General features: G+C 39.3%; 1 protein-coding gene across 1 annotated transcript in view; it reads right to left on the reverse strand.

Annotated features, from left to right (window-relative positions):
- Positions 1 to 24,473, reverse strand: part of CTNNA2 (catenin alpha 2) — a 363,424-nt gene that overhangs the window by 318,151 nt on the left and 20,800 nt on the right. The window contains exons 3-5 of the mRNA XM_041402631.1: positions 23,928 to 24,047; positions 21,599 to 21,865; positions 6,447 to 6,650 (exon numbers count right to left, since the gene is read on the reverse strand). Coding sequence (XP_041258565.1) covers positions 6,447 to 6,650; positions 21,599 to 21,865; positions 23,928 to 24,047 — 591 coding nt within the window. The remainder of the gene's footprint in view (positions 1 to 6,446; positions 6,651 to 21,598; positions 21,866 to 23,927; positions 24,048 to 24,473) is intronic.

Genomic DNA, 24,473 nt, shown 5'->3' on the forward strand with positions numbered 1-24,473 from the left:
CACTAACTGCAGTAAGCCCATGCTTCTTTTATTTTGATTCATTCCCAGTAGCTCTATAAATGCATTGGGAGTATTTTTCTTTGCATCCAAAAGAATACAACACCCAAACACAACATCACCCCAAGCTCCCTACCCCAGGGGAAGTACCTGGGTGTTCCTACCTGAACCTTAGTGAATATAAACCCAACAGATGTGGTGTTTTAGGGGTTTCTTACACCACCTGATAGGTCCAGTCTGTGACCATTATTTTGACCAACTACCAGCAAAATTGCACTGGCCAAGTCTCATTGTGAAGCCTTTGGGTAGTGAGATAGTTTTATTCTTATCCTTTCCTTCTTGTGCATTTTCTTAGGTGATTTTTGTGCTCTTATATTGTCATATTACTAAAGAAAACAACTGCCTGCATATCTGTTTTCCTTTGCAACCAAATTATTCTACAATATACCCTACTATACTAATGTGTCTATTTACAAGAAACACTCATTCAAGGTCATTTCACTCTAATCCACCCCAAGGGCTTTATTAACAAGAACTGGTCTACCCTCCCCTTTTAGAGTAGATTGTAACAGGTAGTTGTAAAGAGCATATTAGTTTAGTAATTCCAACAGGGATGTGTAAATCTGTAACCACCAGAACCTGAAATCAGGACAATTTTTAAGGATATTTATCATTTCCAAGCCATGAAGTTTCATTTTCTCAAAGCTTTTTTATTTCTTTCTGATTGTAAAAACCAGTGTGGTCCTCTGAATCTGATAAGAAAAACAGAGCAAACACTGAATATGGAATTACAAAACCAGGAAATTCATGAATCAATAAATAAATCAAAACTAGCTTGTGCAATTGTAAATGAAACAGCATTTCTATAAATCTACTGAAAAAATAATGGACATGCTTTATGATGAGGGCTTGACATCATCAAAATAGAAGAGACAGAAGGTTCCTGAAAAGATGTCTCAAGTCACACTGCAGGCTGCATACTTAGACAGTGATTTACATACAATTGTGAGCAGTCAAGGCACTCAGGAGGCATCCAGAAGTGCAAAAATCTTAAACTGAGCAAGAAGCAATGCATAGGACATTTGGGAACCTATCCTATTCCTCCAATAGCAACGACAGTGTTTCTACTTGTTTCTTTCAAGTACAAGAAGACAAAACTTCTCTAAAAGAGCCAAGTGAATAGTAAAATAGCTCATCTCCAGCTTGAAATACAGTGAAAAGCTTTAAACAAGCTGCTGTCCTCTAAAAATTATTTGGCCAGCCAGGGATTTGACAATGGTACTGACGGAAACACTGCCCTGCTGTGCCAGTCACGCCTGAATCAGTCGATGCTGCTGCTCCAGCAGTCAATCTCTTGTCACTCATCCCTGATTCCTCATCTCAGGACAGCTCTGGACATTCTTCTGTCTCATAACTGTAATTTACTGCTCACTGTCACCCAGATTAACCTCATGCGAGTCAGCTCCAGAGCTGAAATGTACACACCAATTATTGCTGATCTTAAATATGAATTGAGATGAAGCTGTTCAATGTGACAGCTGGCAGTATCTTGAGAGTTTATAGATTTTTCAGTTGCTATCGTGTTTTTCGTTCTCCAATCAAGCACAATAACCAGCTGTCTGCTAAGGACATTTCATCTTCATGTACTGCAGCACTCTGTTTTTCCTTTGAGCGATTCCAATTTTTTACTGATATATTTGTGAAGAGAAGCTGCCAGCAGGCTTGGGCTTTCTCATTTGTTTTTCTGCTATTTTGTTGTTTCAAGAAATAACATTTTCTTCTTTATAGGAAACACAAATTAGGACCTATAGGAACTCAGGAGAGAGCAGGTATCACGGACAGGCGGTAACTTTAGAGAGTAAGATTTCAAAGAGCAAACATTAACCCCATGGTAAAGTAGGGTCTTCCTAGAGCACAGTACACAGGATTTCATCCAGATGGTTCTGGAATATTTCCAGTGAGGGACATTCCACAGCCTCTCTGGAAAATCTAGTTCTCAGATGTAATACTCACATCTAAACATTAAATCATCAGTAGTAATACAAGACTCCATTAAGGACTGATCATACCACTCAGACACACAGAAATATTATCTGTCCCAAAAAACCAATTATAATTAAAAAAGAAAAGCTCCTCTGGAATGTCGGCAGGGACTGGGAGCAGGAACACTGGATAAGAGGGAAAGCAAGGCAGGAGAATGCAAGCTGGCTTAATAATGAGCCCAAAGGCTTTAGAGGAGAAAATCATATTTGAACCAGCTGGGAAATGCCTTTTCAAATGCAGATTTGAATTAATGCCAAGCCAGTACTGGAGTGATTACAGAGGTCTTTAACACTCATGGCTTACTCACTTGTCAATTGCTTTCCAAATTTATCATTGATACACCCCAGCAACAAAAAATTCAGTCTGTCTCTGGCACTGAATCTGATGATGTCAGAGGGAATTCAAAGCATCCTTTTTTAAGCATATTTTTCTAAAGATATAATTTCCTCTTTTTCTTATGTTAATCAGACATCAACCCAGCAGCACCCAGTTTTGCTAGAAAGGGTGCCCAGCACTGGGTTGAGTTTGGCAGCACATTTCTGAGCCAGGAGTTTCAGAGCTGGAACTCCCAGGTTCCTGGTATTTTTGCTCCCTGACAGCCTGCAATATAAACCATGAAGGATCCAGGAGAGAAAATCAGCAGGAAACTAGATCCCCATCAGAGCTAACCATCCATTAAATAAGGCTTTCATTTAGACAAATGGAAAACAATTGCATTAAGAGCTTCTGTGGAGCTGCATTTAGGTCTTCTCTGTAGGAGAGAAGTCTAGAAACATAATTTTATTTTGAAATAAATTACTGGATTTATCACATATACATAAGAAGCTGAAAAATACCCTATCAATTCTCTCTGAGACCCTGGCAAAAAAGAAAGTCATATGACACAGCAAACTGAGAACTCTCTTGCCTTTGCTTCCCAAAAGTAACAGATTCTAAAGTTCAGATGAGTTCATGAGAGAAATAATAGATACCAAGCTGGAAAATAATTTGTCAAAGTTACTGATAAGGCAAATGAAGAATATGCATATTTCTGGATATACAAAGAATAATGAAGCAGTTTACATCTCATCTCCATAGAAGTTCTTGCAGAGAACTCCCAGGGATCTCCCTTGCAGAGGGTCTAGGTACTGTGAGACTCTGGTCAATGAGTAACTATACAAATATATAATTATTCACAGAGCTAGTAAAGAGCCTAGGGACTAATTAAAAACATTATTTGAACATAGGGAATGGAGCAAATCAACATTTATCTGAGGAGGATGAAGTAGAAACCAAAATACATCTTTTACAACACTAAATAATACAACTGGAGAAGCAGCACCATTTTCACTTACCTAAGTCAAAATCTCCCCTCTCCTCCTTTCTACCAACTTTTTCTTTTCAGATTTTTGAAAAGTATCTACTTATGCCAAAATTTTGAAAGAATCTACTTTTTCTTCAACTCATAGCCCTTTCCATCAGCTCTTGAAGATTTGTAAGAAGGACCCCTCTGAACCCAAATCATAGAAGTAGAAGAATGAAAAGGAACTGTTTTAAGCTGGAGAAGGACTGAACTAACATTGTCTGAACAGCACATTGCCAACACCCTGCCCTTCATTATCTGCATCTTTAAATATCACCACAAAGTATTTACTTTGCTGCATGCTCATTTTGATCAACACCCATCCCAAAAAAATCATCATTTTTCAGCTATCATCAAACAGAAGAAATGCAAAAATGTGAACGACTGATTAATTTCATAGTCTTTAAAGCAAGAGCAGGACTGCAGTGGTTTAAAGCCACACAGGCAGAAGATGTTAAAGATGTGCATCTCTGCAAAATCAACCTTGATCAGACTTAGGACTGTGTCATGTTTGGTGTGTCCCATTCACTTTTGCCCTTTTGAAACTCATGAAACCTTTAAAACACTTTCCAAGTGAGATCTTTTGTTATACTGAACATGCTCAGAACTTTTGAGAACCCAAGAAAATCAATCCACAGGTTTCAAGGAAATAGGTTTAGTACCAAAGCCAGAACAGAATGCATGAAATTAAACCCTTAAATAGCAGGAGCTGCCTATAAGCTCAGGATCTGATCTGTCCTGGCTATGTAGACTTAATTAATATATCAGAGAAGTCTAGAGATATTTAACTTACCCCCTGCCCATATTAGATTATAACAGTTGCCATCTCAATAGCTCTTCAGGCTCTGTTGGCCATATTGATCTATCTCCAGTATTGATCTGGTCTCTGACAATTGTAACTGCAGCTTAAGCGACAGAGGCTCAAATAATTTATGAAGGAAGGAATCTGGCAATTTGTCCATTCCTAGAGCATACATGACATGGAAGTTGGCTGGCAGCTACAAGTTGACCCATGGAGGATTCAAATTTCTTGGAGGGACAGATTGAGGAGTCAATGCTCAAACAAGCATTGGATTTTTTTAACCTGGTATCTTAAAATTACATCCAGCCTTAAAGAATTGAATTGACACCCCCACTTTACCTGTCCCTATGTATAAAAAACCCAAATTTAGGCACAGTAATATGTAATCTTAATCCCATCCCTTGCAACTGCTAACTTCAGTTTAGAAATTATCATTGTCAAATTCTACCACACCAGATCTGCTAAAATCAGAAGTACTGCATTTTATGTAATTTACATATCTATTCAGTTTTTATAATGTTTACTGAATAGATATTAAAAAAAAATCTTACTTAAGCTGACTACATTTCATTATAAAGCAGAAAAATAAAAAAATTACAGGGGTTGTGCAACGCAGAATAAGAAGGACACGAAAAAGAAAAAAAAAAAAGACTTTCAAAAACCATACCGTGGGAAAACAGAATAAGGACACGAAAAAGAAAAAAAAAAAAGACTTTCAAAAACCATACCGTGGGAAACCATAAAAGCAGCTGCTCATGCCATTATGTTTAAATAAAACTGATGAAATGATATTAGCAACCTACAGAGTGGTCATAAATGCCTGCAGGAATTTAAAACTTTCCTCCCTCTGTAAATGCAGTCAGAAATAAAACAAGAATGTTTCTGGTCCACGGGCAAACTGCACCATTACCAAAACTCTGTGTACTGAAAAAGAGGCACTACAATAAATTGAGAAACTACCATTCATCAGTTCTCAAAGTTTTTTTCAAAATACCTTTAAGGATGACACCAGTATTGCTTCTACATAGCAAGATTTTGTAGGAAGAAACCCAGCAAGTTCTTTTCCACCACAGCCTCACAAACCTGGTATTTAATGCTCTCCTTTATAACTTCTAACCCAAAACACAGCAGAAAAACTTCACATTCATTCAAGCTTTCACAAGAACCTGTCAACCATCATTTCAAAAAACTAGGAGGCAAATAATGCTTTTCAATTCAAACAGCTATTCCTTGAGGTGACTCGATTACCTGGAACAGTATCTTTGAAAAGAAACATTTAAACCTGAACTGTAAAATGAAGTGACTAAAGGACTGAAATTTGCACTGTTGACACTGAATTCCTTCACTCTAACAATTGTAACAGTACCAATGAAAATAAGAACGCTAAAGGTCTATCCTTGAACACCCTCTTCAGAATTATTTTGATGATGATTACAGCAAAATGGGATCAAAATGTGTCATTGGATACTCTGGGAGCAACCAAAGAAAAGTAAAGGATGCCCAGTTTGACCCCTCTTGGCAAACATTTTAATTTTAAAACAGATTGTTGATGTTGCTTTGGTCTTTTCCCCACATCCTCAAAAGGACATGGCAATAGAGCATCTGAGTTTTAATACACAACGTTGGGTGGAGAGAATTTTCTGGGATAAGCTGTGCAGAACAAAGGCTATGCACTGCCAGTTCACACCACACTGAACAATCCAACACCTCTGGAAACTCGACCCAGAGAGTTGTTTTTAAACTGCGAACAGCACTAGTGCTGAACTCACTGCTTTCATGGCAACTTAGTATTTCATAGCTCCTCCGGAAAACGAAACCTTCAGTGGTTTAACCCACATACCAAAAAGTCAAAGTCTTGTGAATATCTATAGGCAACATCCTAAAAATCAAACACAATGACCATCCTGCAAGGGCAAGCATGCTGAAAATTACCCATATTCACCTTCAATAAGAAAATAATCCTTGGACCATTTCGCATTTAGATTACTCACCATTATTTTCATTTTAAAAAGTATTCTCCTTCTAAAGGAACTGCTAGTTATCACATAAGAAGAAACTTTAATGCCAAATTCACAGGGAGCACAGAGTTCCTTGGCAGCTACAACACCACCCGCCACGAGCTTCTGATCGCACCCAACTGCCGTCAAACACTTGCAGCGCATTAAAAAGCTCAACAACTCAAACAGCACCACCCCTACACTCAGCACAAAGCACAAAAATTCTGAGACACATTAAAGCAGCTGCAGCCTCGGTGTGACTTACATTGTTCATGTACTCGGAGAGCAGGTCCTGCAGGGCCTGGCGCACGGCGTTGCACTCGGCCACGATGCGCTCGCGGCGGTCGTCGCGCGTGCACGAGGAGTCGGCCATGAGCGCCGCCCCGCTGATGATGCTCTCCAGCCGCTCCTCCAGGGACGGCCGGAACCGCGCCTCGCTGAACGTCATCGGGTCCAGGATGATCTTGTTCTGGAGGGAAAAGGAAAATGGGAAAATGGTCAGTGGTCGCAGGTCTTTGGCATTTTCAATGCCTTTGGAGAGGTTTTCTAGTCTTTCCTATAAATAATTTATTATAGAATACCAGGTTGGAAAGGGTCGCAAGGATTATGAAAACCTTCTTGAGCAGTTATTTACCAAATTCCTGAAAAAAGTAAATATTGTATATATGTATGTACATAGATTAACAACCTTTTTACCCAGAGAAGCTGGGGCTGCCCCTGGGTCCCTGGAAGTGTTCAAGGCTCGGCAGGACAGGGCTTGAAGCAACCTGCGATAGTAGAAGGTTTTTTAGTGTTTCCTATAAATAATTTATCATAGAATACCTAGTTGGAAGTGACCACAAGAATTATCAAAACATTCTTGGAGCAACTAACAACCAAATCCTTAAAAAAGTAAATATTAGAGAAATATATATACACATTAAAAAAATAATAATATATATACGTATGTTTGTATATATATATATATATACACATATGTGTATGTTATGTATATATATAAATGTATATCTACAGATATATATATATATAAAAATGTATATCTATATATATTTATATAAAAATTCATAACCTTGTTACCCAGAGAAGCTGTGGCTGACCCTGATCCTGGAAGTCTCCAAAGCCAGGCTGGACAGGGCTTGAAACAACCTGAGATAGTGGAAGGTGTCCCTGCCCCTGGCAGGGTCTTGGAACAAGATGATATTAAGGTCCCTTTCAACCCAGACCATCCCATGCTAAAGCAGTATTATTTTTCCACAAATATTCTTAAAATGTCTTGGCTCTTCAGGACATTCATATGCAAGGTATAAGTTTTTTATTCTTGAAGACAGAGTGGGATGTTCTCCATTAATAATTTCATTTTGATTATTTTAATAAGCAGCCTACATTGCTGAAATGTTACTATATTCCCTCAATATTTCATGAATTTAAAAAATTGAGGAAGTTAAGACTGCAAGGAAATCATTACTAGATAATGACATTTACACAAAAATACTAAAACTCTGATTTCCATTCTGTAGAGCATCTTTTAACAGCTTTTTTTGGTTTTTAGTCAGGAAAAAAAGTGCTAGATTAAGTGTTAGCTAAAAAGGGAGCACTACATGAAGATAGTCTGGAAACATCTTCAGTGATCCAAATAGTCTACTGGTTAGCAAAATATCTTTATTCTACTAGAAAAAGAATTTAGTTTAAAACAAAGACTCTTTTCTAATAAAGGTTAATTCCAAACGATGATCACTACTAAACACTTATGTACTGTATCTATCAAACTTATTACTAAATATCAAATAGGTTTAAACCACATTGTTTCTACTCTTCTCACAGTAAAACTTCATGAAAAGTAATGAGTTTTGAGTCACTGCTGGATTATATTTTGACCTGCTTTTCTCCTTTTGCAGTTCAAGGTAAGAAATACAAAAACAATAATCACCTGCTCTCATTCTCAGGCACATTTACAACACAGTGTAATTCAGGAACCTTTCGCTGAAATCATGCAAAGTCTCCTAATTGCATATGGACTAAAAATGGTCTGTAGGCTGTGCACTTGTTATTTGAGCTTTAAAAAAGAAAAAATCATTAAATAGGAATTGAAAATGGAAAAGCCTTCTGATTTTTGATAATCACACCTACTTCAAAGCACATAAGATTTGTTAATGAACCATTTTAATTTTCACAATGTTCTGATAACTTTACGATTAGTGTATTTCTTTTAACATCTAAGAGCAATGAGCAAGTGCAAGCCAAATGATACAAGTAATTTGAAAAAACAACAAAATAACAAAACCAACAAGTGTATCAAAATGTACATTAAAATTTAGGAACATGACACATAATGAACACATACCTCACATACTGAAAATTATATCTGTTTACTATTTATCATAAAATGCTCAAAGGGATTTATTTGAAGATAAAGATTAACTCCACTTGAATATTTTCTTAATTTCAGCAGAATAAGGCTCATAGAAAAGATCTTATTTCTCAATAAAATTTCCAATTCACACACAGACTGCTCAGATAAAGGAACTACATAAGGAATTACTATACGGAGAAAGGAACCTCTGAGAAATCTACAACTTCACTGAATCCTCAGAAGTTACATAGTAATAAACACAAGCAATTTATGAAAATCCATTATTTAATAAAAGGACAAATAGAAGAATTTGAACCAGATAACGTATTGTTCCAGCCCCAGGAACTGCTGACTTGTCAGAAAAAAATGCTGCATTAGCCAGAATGTGAAATAATGTCTCATATGTATCTTCTAGGGTCTGTGTTTCACAGCAGTAAGCAGAGCTGTTTTACAAGCACCTAAATTAAAAATGACTTCTCCAAGAGTTAGGCCTGTGCATATTTATGTAATGGGGCTTTTGAGCCAAAGGGTAATGCTTGGGATTTTAAGAAATCAGCTGTATAAATTTATTTTCACAACCTCATATTTCACGTGGCAGTAGCAGGACTTTAATTGCACCAAATGAACTATATAAGCCACTTATGGAATTAGCAAGAAAAAAATATTGAAAAGAATAGCTGTTTGTTTCAGATCCCTAACCAATCGTCCCAGAAATGCCTCGCTTTTCCTCCTCTTCCTCACAGCCATAGGTGTAAGGTTCTCTACCTATACAGCAACTTTCAAACATATCTTACACCTCTCAGCAAGTCATTAATCATATTTTGCTCCTTAGATTTGAAGGCCATGCACTCAAGTCTTCTGTGAGACCCAAAAACCTACCTGGAATATGGAAATATGCATGTGCAGATCTATTTGCATATGCAAATGCAGCATCCTGCACCTGTGGACCTGCACAGGCTGGGGGTGACCTGATGGAGCAGCTCTGGGGAGAATGACCTTGGTGTCCTCATGGACAACCAGCTGTCCCTGAGCCAGCAGTGCATCCTGGTAGCCAAGAACGCCAATGGCATCCTGGGGTGCTTTAGGTAGAGCATTTCCAGCAGTGCAGGGAGGGGATCCTGCCCCTCTGCTCAGCCCTGCTCAGCCACATTTGGAGAACCCTGTCCAGCTCTGGGCTCCTCAGGACCTGAGAGACCTGGAGCTCCTGGAGCAGGGCCAGTGAAAGCTGCAAAGATGATGAAGGGATTGAAGCATCTCCCTGCCCAGGAAAGGCTGAGGGAGTTGGGGCTGTTCAGCCTGGAGAGGAGCCCCAGCTGAGAGGGGGCCTCAGCCCTGGCTGTCCCTGGGTGTCCCTGGGTATCCCTGTCTGTCCCTGGCTGTCCCTTGCTGTCTCTGCATGTCCCTGGGTGCAGGGAGGGGCAGAGCAGGGCCCAGGCTCTGCTCCAGGGCCCAGCAATGGCACCAGAGGAAGGGGCAGGGACTGAGCCCAAGGAGTTCCACCTGAACACGAGGAAGAACTTCTTCACTGAGAGTGAACAGATTGTGCAGAGAGGCTGGGGAGGCTCCTCACTGGGGACATTCCAGAAGTGCCAGGACACAACCCTGTGCCCTGTGCTCTGCCTGAGCAGGGAGCTGGGACCAGGTGACCTCAGTGGTCCCTTCCAGCCTGACCCATCTGGGATTCTGTGCCTTCTTCCATACTTTTTGAGCCTTGAAGATGAACAAATCTACAGATCAAAGATGAACAATCTACAGATCAAATATCTCCAGTATGTCTAAACCCAGAAACCCAACTCAGCATTTTCACAAGCAGATATGTTGTACTCTGTGAAAAAATTCAAGAATTTCTTTACAGACTACATACAAATGCTATTTAGATTTTAAATAATAAATTGTGTAGCACAGAGGATGCATAATTAACCCAAGCCAGCTTTCCTCACTTTGAGCTCTAAAAAGTGAATATACTTCTGTGGTATTTGTAAATAAGGAGAAATATTTAAAATTATCAAAACTTAGCTCATGAAAAATAAAAGTCACACAGCTGTACTCAATAATTTTTCATTCATATCCCATAAAACTTTTTATTTATAACTCATTTCTAGTCTTAAATATTATTAAATATTTATTTGAGGTATCTGTTAATGACAATTCAGAATTACAGAGTAATTTAGGTTGGAATTAACTCCTGAGGGTTACACTTTAAACACCTCTTTAAAACACAGACAACTTTAACATCAAGCCAGGTTGTTCAAGGGTTCATCCAGTGAAGATGAGAATTCTGTCCTTGAAGATTTTCCAAACCTCTCTGTCTACTGTTTGAATGCCTGATCAACTTCATGGGTGATGACTTTTTCCCTCCCAATATCCAGAATTTTCTCAGAATCACCTTGTGCCAATTGCACTTCATCCCCTCACCATGAACCTCAGTTTTGCTTAAAATATAACAAATAACGATGTAGTTACTTTCTAATGGGTAGTTATAAATTAATTGCAGTCTAGATGTCTATTTTAAACTCTTTTTGAAATATGTCACAGGAAAAGCAGGTTTTGGAGTTTTGGGAAAAAGGAGACGGGATGACAGCTCCTGATGTTCAGTAACCAAAGAAACACAATTTTTGCTTACAAAAGCTATTATTCTTCTTTAAAGAGAACTTGGTGCCAAAATTCAACTTCAGACTATGTTATTGACACCTATAAAACTCTTACCCATATATTAACAAGGAAATCATGTCTTGGAAAAAAGAAAAAAATAGTTGGCAGGAAATCTGGCTAAATAAATTTCTTTAGAAGTTGCAATTTCCCATCGCTTCTTAAAAGCCAGTTAATGAAAGATGAATGTAAATGAACTGGAACACTTTACATTTCTAATTAGTTAACTAACATTAGAGCCATAAATCAAGGACTGATACTATAATTCAGTCTTTATAATTAAGTGTTTCAAACCTCTTTATAAATGTTCAGATAACTGTAAACATACATCATTTTTGGCTGCAGTTGCTGAAACAAAATCCAAGAAAATTAATTTTAATATAACTGAAGATTTGTTTGAAAACTGTCAAAACTTGTGATAAAATCTTCTTTAAATATAGTTAACTATTTTCTCTTCAACTCTTCTTTTTTCCTTAAATTATATCAAGGTGTGTTTAAAGAGAAGTTGCCATGTTTTAATAAATATTAGAGACTTCTGAAAATAAACCTCTTCATACTAAGTACTGCTCTAAACCAACTTTCTCTTGCTCAAAAGGCAATAAACTAATAAACTAAAGGGCACCACTTCAGAATTTAAAAAAATGTATAAATTATTCATACTTCAACTAAAAAAACTGAAAATAGCCATATACCCTACATAAATGTATTGTATAATCAGAGAGCACATCAGTATTGAAACTTTGTGGCATTTATCTGCATTAGAATCTCATTTTTAACCATACCAAAAAACCCCTCACAGTCTTTATTAGAAATATAATGGAAAGCAAAAGAAAAATGTTACATTAATAATTTAAAACAATTTTACAACTCCAAAAGAACTAGAATTACTGTATCATTGCCTGCATTTTCCAATTAAATGACTTCATTATTATGTGCAATTGCCTTATTGCTCATGAAAAATCTCTCATCCTCTGGTTTCTGCACACAGAAAGTCTTAAGGAAATTTCAGCAGCTTCTTCAGAACCTCTGCCTCATTTATTTGTTAAACACATTAATTCTTCTCTTTAGAATGTGAAACCTTCAGGGCAGACACCATTTCCTAACATGGTTCTTTTAAAGATTTAGAATCAGAGAATCACAGAATAGTTTAGGTTGGGAAAGACCTCTAAGACCATCAACCATAAACCCACCACCATGTTCACCAAGTGCTACATTGTCCTGTTTTAGGGCAAATTTGGAAGGAAGCCTCCAAAGGGGTCCCTCTAGAAAGCAAATTCAAGCAGCCTCTCTCCCCACCAGTTTGGAAGGCATAAATCTGCTTTGAGAAAAGTGGAAAAAAACCTGTTTATTTAACAAGCAAAGTGCTCACAAACATGAAAAAATGAATAACATTAAACAATGGAATCTCTTATTGTTCTGAAGAGGTGGCAAATTCAAGAGGGTCCTTTTTGTGAGGTGTAGCTCAGCTCGCTCAGTCTCTTATCAGTCCCTCCTGTGCTGGAAAATGTCACGTCCCAGGCCTTGGTGGGCCACAGTCCAAGCAACTTTTTTGCCTCAGCTAAATAAAAAACTAACTAAAAGCAAAGGAGAGTTCTGTCCTGCTGTCCGTGCTGCAGGCAACAGAGCTCATGAGAAGGAATGCTGGGTAATCAAGTGCAGTTTCTGCAAACAAACTGTGTTTCTTCTCCCCTGCTTTGCTCTCAGAACCAGTCTTAAAGGTGCAGAACTTAATAGCCAGCATAAACAGAACAATCGGGGATACACAGAACTCACAGAATTCACAGAATCACAGAATCAGTCACAGAATTCATAGAATGACCAGGTTGGAAGAAAGCTTCAAGACTGAGTCCAACCCAGCCCCAACACCTCAGCTAAACCCTGGCACACAGTGCCACATCCAGTGTTGTTTTAAACACATCCAAGGATGGTGACTCCGCCACCTCCCCAGACAGGCCATTCCAGTACTTTATCACCCTTTCTATAAAAAACTTTTTCCTAATATCCAACCTATATTTCCCTTGGTGCAGCTTGAGGCTGTGCGCTCTGATTCTGTCAGTGCTGCCTAGAGAAAGAGCCCAGCCCCAGCTGAGCACAGGCACCTTTCAGGGAGCTGTAGAGAGTGATAAGGTCACCCCTGAGTCTCCTTTTCTCCAGGCTGAGCATCCCCAGCTCCCTCAGTCATTCCTCACAGGGTTTGTGTTCCAAGCCTCTCACCAGCCTTGTTGCCCTTCCTCTGGACACACTCCAGGATCTCAGCATCCTTCCTAAACTGAGGGCCCAGAACTGGACACAGCACTTGAGGTGCAGCCTCACCAGTGCTGAGTATAGGGGAAGAATGACTCCCTGTTCCTGCTGGCCACATACAAGCATCATAAAGTCACCCTAGGACATACATCCTTGGGTCTCTAATACTTCCTGAGACAGTGAATACACAACTGCCCTTAGAACAAAGAAATGCAATTTTCAAGGTAAATGCCACTGCAAAGTGTGTTAGATATTTTACGTAAACAATGACACAACCACGAGACAGCAGGAGAAACTGCCTTTGAGTTGAAGGAAGCATATGATATACTGAGGGACCTAGTTTTTCTGAGTAACTTGGAGACAAGACCATATAAATAAGAGTGTTTGATGTATTTCTTTGTCAGAAGTGCCTGCATTACTGCAGGCAGTAATAAATAAATGCTGTGTGCTCACAGGTTTGGTTTCTGCACCTTTGTCCATGTCTCCTGCAATGCTAACAAGGCTGTTGATCTCCTGTTTAGCAATAAATCAAATGTTCCTACCGGCCACAATGCTGTGTTACACAGACACACCATACAGCTGGAAGAGTGTGACAGTGCAATGCTGAACTGCAGCTTCCAATGAGCTGCTCTGGAGTGATGAAACAACACAGAAATAATTCACAAGGGCTCCAAGAAACCTGGAGAGGGATTTTGAACAAGGGCATGGAGTTACAGGACAGGGGGAACGGCTGGGTTATATGGGGTATTGGGAAGAAATTCTTTACTGTGAGGGTGTTGGTGGCTTCCCTGTCCCTGGAAGAGTCCTAGGCCAGGCTGGATGGGGCTTGGAGGCACCTGGGATACTGGGAGGTGTCCCTGCCTATGGCAGAGGGTGGAACAAGATGGTTTTAAAGCTCCTTTCAAGCCCAAACCATGCTGTGATTCTCTGACCTTTCCCTCTGGCACACCAGGCTGGATGCACCCACAGCAGCTTCATGAGCATCCCTCAGGCAGGAGTGCACAGCCACGAGCAGAAGCAACAGCCCCCACCTTCCCAGCCCCTCTCCTGACGGCTCTCCAAAATTAAATGGAGATGCTACTTCCCTGAAATAGTGGAGGTGTTCACTTCTCACATACCTAAGCTACAGAAGCATCTCAGAAGTGCTAAGTAAATACAGGCAAAATAGTAGCAAGTGTAGTCTAATTAGAACATTTCACTTAGTGCTCTTTTCGAGCTATTATAAGTAACCTGAAAGAGAATTTATTATGTTTTTGATTTAGCACTTCAGATATTCATACTTACATTAACAAGAAAATAAGAAACCTGCAATAATTTGAATAATAATGCAAAAACTACTACATTTCCTTATAGAAATGATAATTGGGTGTTTAAAGTGTGTTTCTTTTCTGTGTTTTTAGTATGTCTAACAAATTTGTGCTTGAGGGTTGATTACAAAAATTCTTTTGCAAATAAAGTGGCCTGCTGCAAACAGATTAAATGTATTTTGATAGGGAAGCACAGGCAGCCGTTGGTGTGTTGGCAAAAGGCTCTTTCTACCACCAAAAAAGTGGTAGCAAAATGCTATGGTTAAACTCCAACAAGTATTTTTGATTGCTAAATCTTTCCACAGTACTAGTTTACTATACAAGACCATTTCAGAGGGAAAAAAATAAATTCACAGACAAGAAAAAATAAACCAGAAGCCCACTAGATGGTGCTCCTATACAGCAAATACAGCTCAGCAGCACCATTCCCACTGCAAAAGGGAAATGAGAGCAGTAAAATCCTAATCCACAGTTAGCCAGGGTGCTTCCCTTCACAGAGATCACATTTTGGCCATGCATTTGCTTCCAAAATCCTGACATCTCCAGTGCCATCCTCTGTACTCTGGAGCTGACCCTTTCCACAGTAATATATAAACAAGCCCACACATATGGGTTGTAATGGGAAATGCAGCAATAACTGAAAGGAAAAGCTTGTTTGGTCCCACAGCATCATCAGGACCCCCAGAATTTACTCTGATTCTTCCTCATTTGAGACATCCTCAGACATCCTCAGACACATGACTCTTCAAACAGGTGAACCTTTTGGGTTTGACATAAAATGCAACATTTTGCTGTTGGTTATTATTTTCTTAATATGCAAAGCATGACCAGTCTGATGTTTCCCCACTTAGAGGAGACCTGAGGAGTGCAGAAAGTGCCAAAGTATCTCACTACTGCATAGAAGTTTTAGAAACACTGAGGTGCAGCTTGGCTGCCTTCACACAGGAAGTACTTGTCTTGACACTGTTGCAGTGTAAAAGCCACTTCAGGTACACCAGGGACAAAAAAAAAAAAAAAATCCAACTGTATTTTGGGGCTCTCAATACAAGAAATTTGTGGACATGGGGGAATGAGTCTAGATGAGACACATAAAGTTGATCAGAGGGCTGGAGCCCTCTGCTCTGGAGCCAGGCTGGGAAAGCTGGGGGTGCTCACCTGGAGAAGAGAAGGCTCCATGGAGAGCTCAGAGCCTCTGCCAGGGCCTAAAGAGGCTCCAGGAGAGCTGGGGAGGGACTTGGGACAAAGGATGGAGGGTCTTGGGACAAGGGAGAATGTCAGGTTGGACAGAGCTTGGAGCAACCTGCAATAGTGGAAAGTGTCCCTGCTCCTGGCACGGGGTTAAAACAAGATGATCTTTAAAGTCCCTTCCTTTCCAAACCATTCTGAGATTCTTCATCCAATATTTCTTCATCCAATATTTCCTCCAAATCCATACATGAGGTTAGCTGAATTTGCAGCACACTTTCCCCAGTGCATTCCTAGTTAAATTCAATATAGAGTTGCTATTATACAGAAATTGCCATTTGCCTGAGCTAGAGCTACTCAAGCTCAACAAGTCTGGTTTCAAATTGCTGTCAGATGTGCAGTAATATTTTTGCAATTGTTTCTTAAGAATTTGAGTGGCGAAACAAACACATTTCAATTCTCCTTTCGAAGCTCACATTTTGTCCTGCTCTCTGCAGCATCACAAATCACTTCTCTGAAGAACACATTTACAAGCAAATTGCAATTCCATAAATGTTCTGCAAAAATCCATTCTCATATCATCTAGCAGTTATTTGTCCAAAAAGGAACATTTTAAAGGTAGTCACTTAATGACACAGCATTTTTTCTGTCTGCTACATTTCTGCCACATTTTGACAGCTCCTAATCTTATTACCAAAAAAAAAAAAAAAAAAAAGAGCAGTCTTTGCTATTGCTATACCCAGATACTTTGTCTTTTCAGTTTCTCTATCATGTTTTCCCCTCATTAGACACTTATTAGATCTGTCACTCCATTTAAGGTGCACTGCATTCTCTAGCCATGCAAAATATTCCTTGAGGAGTATTAATGTATTCACAAACTATGTTATGATAGCCCATTTATTAATTATGAGCTGCATTTAACAGCCTGGAGGACAGTGACCAGTGTCACCAGACACTTTCTTTGTCATCAAATGTAGTCATCTCCTAGATAGCTGACTTGCTCTGTTCAAAAATTCATTAAAGATTGAGTTACTCTGCCCGTAATTTCTCAGTTCAAATGCTGCTCATGACAAAAAACAGTACAATTTCAGTACCCTGGGACGTATCCCAAATACATAAGTACCTCAAGCACTACAAATCATTTTAACTACCTCTTTCAATTCTAAACCATATCAAATCCTAGGATCATTCTGAGCTGGAAGGGACCCACAGGGATCAACCAGTCCAACTCTAGGCCCTTCCCAAGACAATACCAAGAGTCCCACCCTGTGCCTCAGAGCATTGTCCAAATGCTACTTGAACTCTGCCAGGTTTGGTGCTGTGACCACTTCCCCTTATATTCCTTTAAATTCCTTTATAAACCAGATTATTTTCATACTCAGAAGTCAGAGAGCAAAGGGGCGACCCACAGGCTCAGCAGTTGAAGATGTAACAAGTACCAATGCTGTTGGAGTGCAACTTTAAAGACAAAATATAGAGAAACAATAAATCCAATGTTAAAAAAGAAAAAAAAATGATAAAACATCAGATAAAACAACATCAGCTATAGGGCTTGCCTGTTTGGATTAACATATATCAAAACAAAGCACTATATATTTATTTTAACAAACAAAATATCATTTTATTGCATTGCTAGAGGCAGAACTTGCACACACAAAGACAAAAGACAGGGAGAAAAGTCAGCCAAGCCATCTAATCAGTTCCTTCTGGAGCAATACAGAAAACAACAGATATTTGCTTTTGGCATCAGTGGAGGAAAGGGGTTTTGGTCCTTTTTTCCTTTAGATAACTTCTCCTCCCCTCTCTAAGTCAGAGGATTTATAAATTCTATTTAAGTTTATTGCAGATAATTCAAGCCTTGCTTCAAACACAGGAATAATCCTTTTATGGATTTATGGTGCATGCATAGTAAACAGCTTTATATTTACAATACCATTACACCCACCCTCCCACCACTGTACAAGAATGATTACCCTCATTTTTCATATCAAAATCTAAATGAAATTATTTAGAATTTCCTAAAATGTAGAGCACTGTAGGTCTGAAACCCCTAGAATGTGAATTTCCACTGTGATTAGCACTTCTGAGGTGTTGTCAGCACATCCCACTGGCACAGCTCCACTCCTCAGGACTCAGGAATTGTAATCCCAGTCCATATTCTGAGAGCAGGCACCCTCCTACTCACCAGAGATCCCAAGTGCCCAGTAAATGCTATTTTTGCTCGTCACTGCCCCCTCTCTATTCCATCATGGAGAACACATTTCCCAACAATCTGTGTGCAGCCTTTGCTGTGGCACAATCATGGAATCACAGAATTGTTTGGATTGGAGAAGTTCTCTCAGATCATCAAGTCCAACTCCAGCCCTGCCAAGGCCACCAATAAGCCAAATGCCACCATCCCCATGGCTTTTAAATTCCCCCAGGCTTGGGGACTCCAAACTGCCCTGGGCAGCTGTGCCAGGGCTGGAAAAGCCTTTGGGTGAAGAAAACTTCCTTCATATCCAATCTAAACCTCCCTGGCACAATCTGAGGCCACTTCCCCTTGTCCTATACCTGTTCCCTGGGAGCACAGCCCGACCCCCCCGGCTGTCCCCTCCTGTCAGGAGTTGTGCAGAGCCACAAGGTCACCCCTGAGCTTCCTTTTCTCCAGGCTGAGCCCCTTTCCAGCTCCCTCAGCTGCTCCTGGTGCTCCAGCCCCTTCCCCAGCTCTGCTCCTTTCTCTGAACAAAGTTAGTCCTTTACTTTACTTCTAGATATAAATATATATTTTTACATCCACATATATTTTTACTTTGCAGTTACCAAACACACACCAGTGTCAATGCCATTTATCTTCATCTCAGTTTTCATCCAGCACAGTTTCCAGGTCCTTCTCATTGCATTTCTTCTCACTCAATAATTTCATTCCCTTTCTATCTACCCCCCCACCACACTCCAGTTTGATGTGTAGGTCCTGTCTCTGCTGCACATCATGAGGGCACTGGGGAGGACACCAGACAAATCCATCCCACAGTTTAAATTGTGCCAATAAAGCAGTCCCTCAATAACCAGAAGAGATGAGAGCTTACTAGATCAAAATCACCATTTCCTGAGTGAAAACAGAGCCTTTTCAGAGTTCAAAGTAAGTTCTTCAAAAATTTATCTATGCAGCTTCCAGAAATTTGGCCAAATATCATGAGGGGGCAATAAACCGTGCACCTCCATTTGCATTAAGGACTCAGAAATATTTCATGAGCATAAAATACATGCCAAATTTTAATAATAAATTACTAGTAAGACCAGGAATACCTATTTTTAAATGATCTATGAGTAAAGCAGCAACATGGAAGTGAAAGGACCAAGCAACAAGGCATTAAACACATTCTTTTGTCATCAATCAACTTCAAGTAGGACTTTAAAGGAAAAAATCTACTAAGGAACAGATTTGTGAGCTCTCCTTATTTCTACATAAATTATCTCTGAGAAGCAATAAATGACAACTATCTTCAAAACTTTGCTGCTAATAACTCACAGGTGACTTTACACAACCCCCCCAGTGTATAGAGTGTGAGAATTATCAAAAGACCTAGTTAAACACAATGGCTGTGCTTCAAATAGATAGAATAATTATTTGTATTCCATGTGAAGATATTTTGACTGAGAAAATGTTGAACTTATTCACACTGCAGTTATTTGAAGCACTAAGCCACAGAACACTGATTCCAAAATATGAAATAATGAAGGCTGAGAAGTGTGAAAATAATGGAAAAAAACCTGTAAACTTATTTTTAACACAGAATAATCATCTTGGCATATAAACAGGGTTTACTAAGCACTTCCTACCAAATATAAACTGATCTCAATTAATATGACTGAGGCTGTAAAATAAATATTCTGCAAGATTATTTTCATTAGAAAATACAAGGTTCCTTTCCCTTGCTGAAGTAATATACTGCCACGATAAAAAGCAAGGGTTTTTTGTCCACTACCTTTTAACTCATGACATAGTTTCACTAGTCTGCTAATATTGCTTGTTTTCTTGCTTGTAAAACATAAAGTTAAATTCACAATCATCCCACCATCACCAGCCATAAATTTTGACTTTCCCTGGAGGTTAGGGAATGTCATCTTTGTTGCAAAATTCGGTGTGAATAAATCTCATTCAACAGCTAAGCAGTGAGTTAGAAAATGAATAATACAATTGTTTCAGTCTGTATCCTCATAAGTCAAAGTTTTTATTTAGTTTCCTAAAAGAAGAAAGAGAGAATTCCCCCAAAAAGGCTGGTTTTTTCCACACATAATTATGAACAGAACAGGCTACTATGGCTCCACATCTCCCACACATATGCATGGCTCCTGCAACATCACAGAAAGTGGAAAAGATTTTACCTGAGGAGAAAAAGGATGAATATTCTCATAGAAGCAGGGGACAATATCTGATGTCTTGCACAGTCTTCACTACATTTATTTTCACTAAGCACAACGCCTCTCTTTGCATTGAACAACAGCCTTTTTTCCAGAAGGCAGCAGCAGCATCATCAGTTTGGGACAGAGCAGTCACATGTTTTCTGTCCCTATTTGTCAAACCTTTGCTGTCCATAACGTGCAAAGTCCCACAAAAAAGCAGGAGCACAGTCAGACCAAACAGGGATATTATTCTCAGGATCTTACCAACCAGGGACCTGAGAGCTGAGAGGGCCCTGAAAACCCTGAGGAATTCCTTAAATCTTAACCCACAGTAATTGTGCAGGAAAAACCACAGATGTAAGAATACATGGAGGAGACAAGCCCAGTCCAACATGCTGTGAGATGAACCACCTGCACTACACCTCCACTTCCAGCCCTAAATGCAGCAGGACTGAGCAGCTCCTGATGTGGCACATGCTGGGATTGCAACCTTGTGTCATAATCAAAGTGAAAAGGACACCATTCCCCAATAATAGCTTCAACAAGTCTTTGCCTTAAGTCAAAATGAAAGATGAAAATATTGTCTGAGACTGTCTGCAATAACCTTTTTGTTCACTGCCTGAAGTACAATCCTCATGTGTGAGATAGAGAGAAATCATCAGACAGGACTGCTAATGAAATTAACAGCTAAACAATTAGCTGTCAGGAAAGTTGCTTGAGCGAAACCATATCTATTGCTGGAAGAGAGGCTGCAGCACTTTGCCCACAGCTGAACTGACTGCTATCAACTCTGTTTGAAAGATGCTTTTTCCATGCCTTTGATTAACATAATTCAAGATTCAAGTTGAATGTTAATGTTTCCAGGACACTGAGCTCCATCACCATTTTAATTTTTTTGCCTTGTCTTCCTGACTTGCTAGACAAACATGATTTTACCACTCAAGTAACCTCAGATCTTGGCCACATAACTAAACTGCCAGATTAATCAGACTTTGCATTTTCTAGAACCATGTAGTGAGATTTGTCAAGGATCCTAAGGATAACAAGAACTTATTTTTCTCACTATCCCAGCCACTCATATGAGCACAAATAACTCCTTGTAATTCCAGTCCATTAGCAGCTAACAACTATTCCTCACCAAAACCAACACAAATCGATGTCTGCCCTTTGCCTCTGCACTCTGAGGAAATGGATGTGAAAGAAAAGGGGAATTTGAGTCCTGTATAACAACTTAGTTAAAAGCTCTGTAGATGGTGTGGAGAAACACCTCATTGTCCACACCCTGCTGATACTCACATCAAACTCATTCAAAGCAGCAGCCAGCTCTCCTATGCCAGTGTGGCCCTTGTTCTCATCGGTGGGCGAGGTGGCCTGGGCAGCATTGGAGATGCCAGCAATTGCCTCCTGCACTTGCTTGAAGACGTAGTCCCTGTTGGCCCTCGTGGCCGCCACGTCGGGGTGGCGCAGGAAGGCCTGCGAGGCCGTGTACAGCATGGTGGCGTTCTTCTTCAGAGCCCCGCGGGCCGCGGCCATCTCGTCCCTGCAGTGAGGATCCTTCAGCTCCTGGATGAGAACACACAGCTTTCAGAGTTGGAAGCGAAAGGGTCTGTGTCAAAATGCATTGCCTTGAGCATCTGGGTATGGACGCCATGCAGAGATGGAATCCATGGCAGAACCCACCACAAATCACTAAAAGAATTCCCCTCCTGCCAAGGAAGTCCTTCTGTGTCACCACAGCTCTTACATTCTGCTCACAATATCTTACCTAAGAGTCACTTCCCTGTTGCAAAAACCCATTACAAATGTACATAAAACATTCAAAATTACTCTTCCCGAACAACTGGATTCCTTCTGCTGATTCCATAATGGCAATACTCCTGTTGCAGCAAGTGCCTTGTCCTTCTAATCACTACACCCATGTCCTTTATAAAATTATCATAAGGCAGACCTTTAAAAAAATCAAACTAGAAGTATTACATAGATGAATATCAGAGAATCATAGAATCAAAGAATTAACCAGTTTGGAAAAGAGCTTTGAGATCATTCAGTCCAACCTATGACCTAACACCACATGGTTTTAGCTCTTAAAGACCTAATAAATATGCCTCTCAATATTTCTATTTTGCTTCCCTTCATATTTTGCTCTCTTCCTCATATCAGTTAGAGTTTTCACATTTAGAATATGACAGATGACTTTCTTTTGTTTCCTCTGACAAGAATCAGATACTGCACAATATGTTATCAGAATTTAGTATTACTATTATTTAACCCCTGATTTTTCTTTTCAGTTATAGTGTATAATCATATTGTCCTTGAAAGCCTTACAAACATTAAGATAGCCCTTATAATATTCATTAGGAATAAAACAATACTGTTACTTCTACTTTAAAACTATGAACAAACCAGTCTGGAGAACTAAATAGTTTATTTATGTCCACACATGGAATCCATCACCACCACTGAAAAAGGACCCAGATATTCTGGATTTAAAGGTTCTACCCTTTGATTAATTTCAACCACATGTGGCTGACAGGTAACAGTCTTCAGAAAGAATTTTTGCCATATTCTTGTGTCTTCAATGAGAACTTAAGAGATACAAGCACCCATTAACTTTCATATTTTTCTCTTTTTCCCATATTTGCAGCTCTATTTCCACAGGGGAAGTGTCTGAATGTACAGAAGGGCATTCTCTGTAAAGTGCTTAGATTATACATTTTAGTTTATTTGCCTTAGTCAGATGGTTTGCTTTTTGTGGTCCAGCAAGGAGCAGGGAGATGAGCTTGATGATCCTTACAGGTCTCTTCCAACTTGAGATATTCAATGATTCAATTTTAGTATAACTCTTAAAATGCTATTTTTCATAAAAAAGCCCCATAATCATGATTCAGAAGAAAATTGTCATTACTGCAATTCAGAAAATAAGGTAAATAGGTGGATGGATATGGAAAGCCAGCTTTCCAAATCCAGTGTTCAATGCAGTACAAAGACGGCACATCCTTGAATTATTGGTGGCATTCAAATATAATTGAAGTTGGAGAGACCTTATACAACTCTACAGTGTCTTGAAAAGAGCACAGTTCAGGGGAAAGCTATCTTTATTGCAAAGCTGCATAATGACCAGCCTTGAATAAATGTTATTATGATTTTCTGGTCTCTTTTTCAGCTGCCTTAGCAATGAATAAATGGATAAATGAATACTTTTTTTAAAAAAAATCGGAAAATTATTAATAATGGTTTGAAGCACAAAGTAGATTTCTGTTCCTCCTGAACTTGAATTATACTGAACTAGCAAAGAGCTCGTGCTTTACCAGCTGTCAGAGTGACCTGAAATCTGCATAGGTTAGAATTAAATGGGAATAATCATCGAATTAAAACTATCCTTAACCTCTTGAATCACTTCCCTTTTCACCCTTCAATCTGTTAATAATTGAAGCCTCTTGGAAGGTACTCTTAAAGAAATGGCCCTTCTGAAAAACTTCATCACATTCAAAAATAATCAGTGTAATTAAACTACAGGCCATGACATAGCAATTAGTGGTTCATTGTACATTTTAAACCAGACTTGGATATAAAACAAGAGAACTGTAGAATGAAGATGGACTTTTCCAACCCCTCCTGTACTCACCTGTTGTCGCCTCGCAGCGACATAGTTCAGTTTAACCATTTCCTTCCCAAATTCCTTAAAGCGATTGGCTAAATCTTGCTCGTTTGTTGCATTTTTCACAGCTTCTAGTGCCTCCTCTACCTACAACACAATAAATCAGCTCTGTCAGCATTTTAATCCATTCTTTGACAAAGTCTGTGAGTGTTCTACCCAATACTCTGTCTTACATGGACCCAATTTAGGTTTCACATCCATCACTGTACAGAAGCTTTATGAGAGTCCCATGAACTTTAATTAGGTTTTTAATAGAGCAGCTGTCACTCTGCATTACTGTCCATTTACTGTGCTTTGGGATCATGTAAAGATAATGTCAAAGATATCACTGTTTTAATTTCCCCGCCCACACTTATCTGATTAAATATTTAATATCTATGGGGTTCAAAACAAAATACATGAGTATGTTCTTAAAGTGTGGCACAGGCTTTGTGGGAAAACAAAGAAAGTTATCACTTCTGGACAAGAAATATTTAAAAAGGAAATTCAAACTTACCATTAAGGTTTAAATTT

The sequence above is a fragment of the Onychostruthus taczanowskii genome, unplaced genomic scaffold, assembly GCF_017590055.1.
Source record: "Onychostruthus taczanowskii isolate IOZ18803 unplaced genomic scaffold, ASM1759005v1 scaffold2, whole genome shotgun sequence".
Taxonomy (NCBI): Eukaryota; Metazoa; Chordata; class Aves; order Passeriformes; family Passeridae; genus Onychostruthus; species Onychostruthus taczanowskii.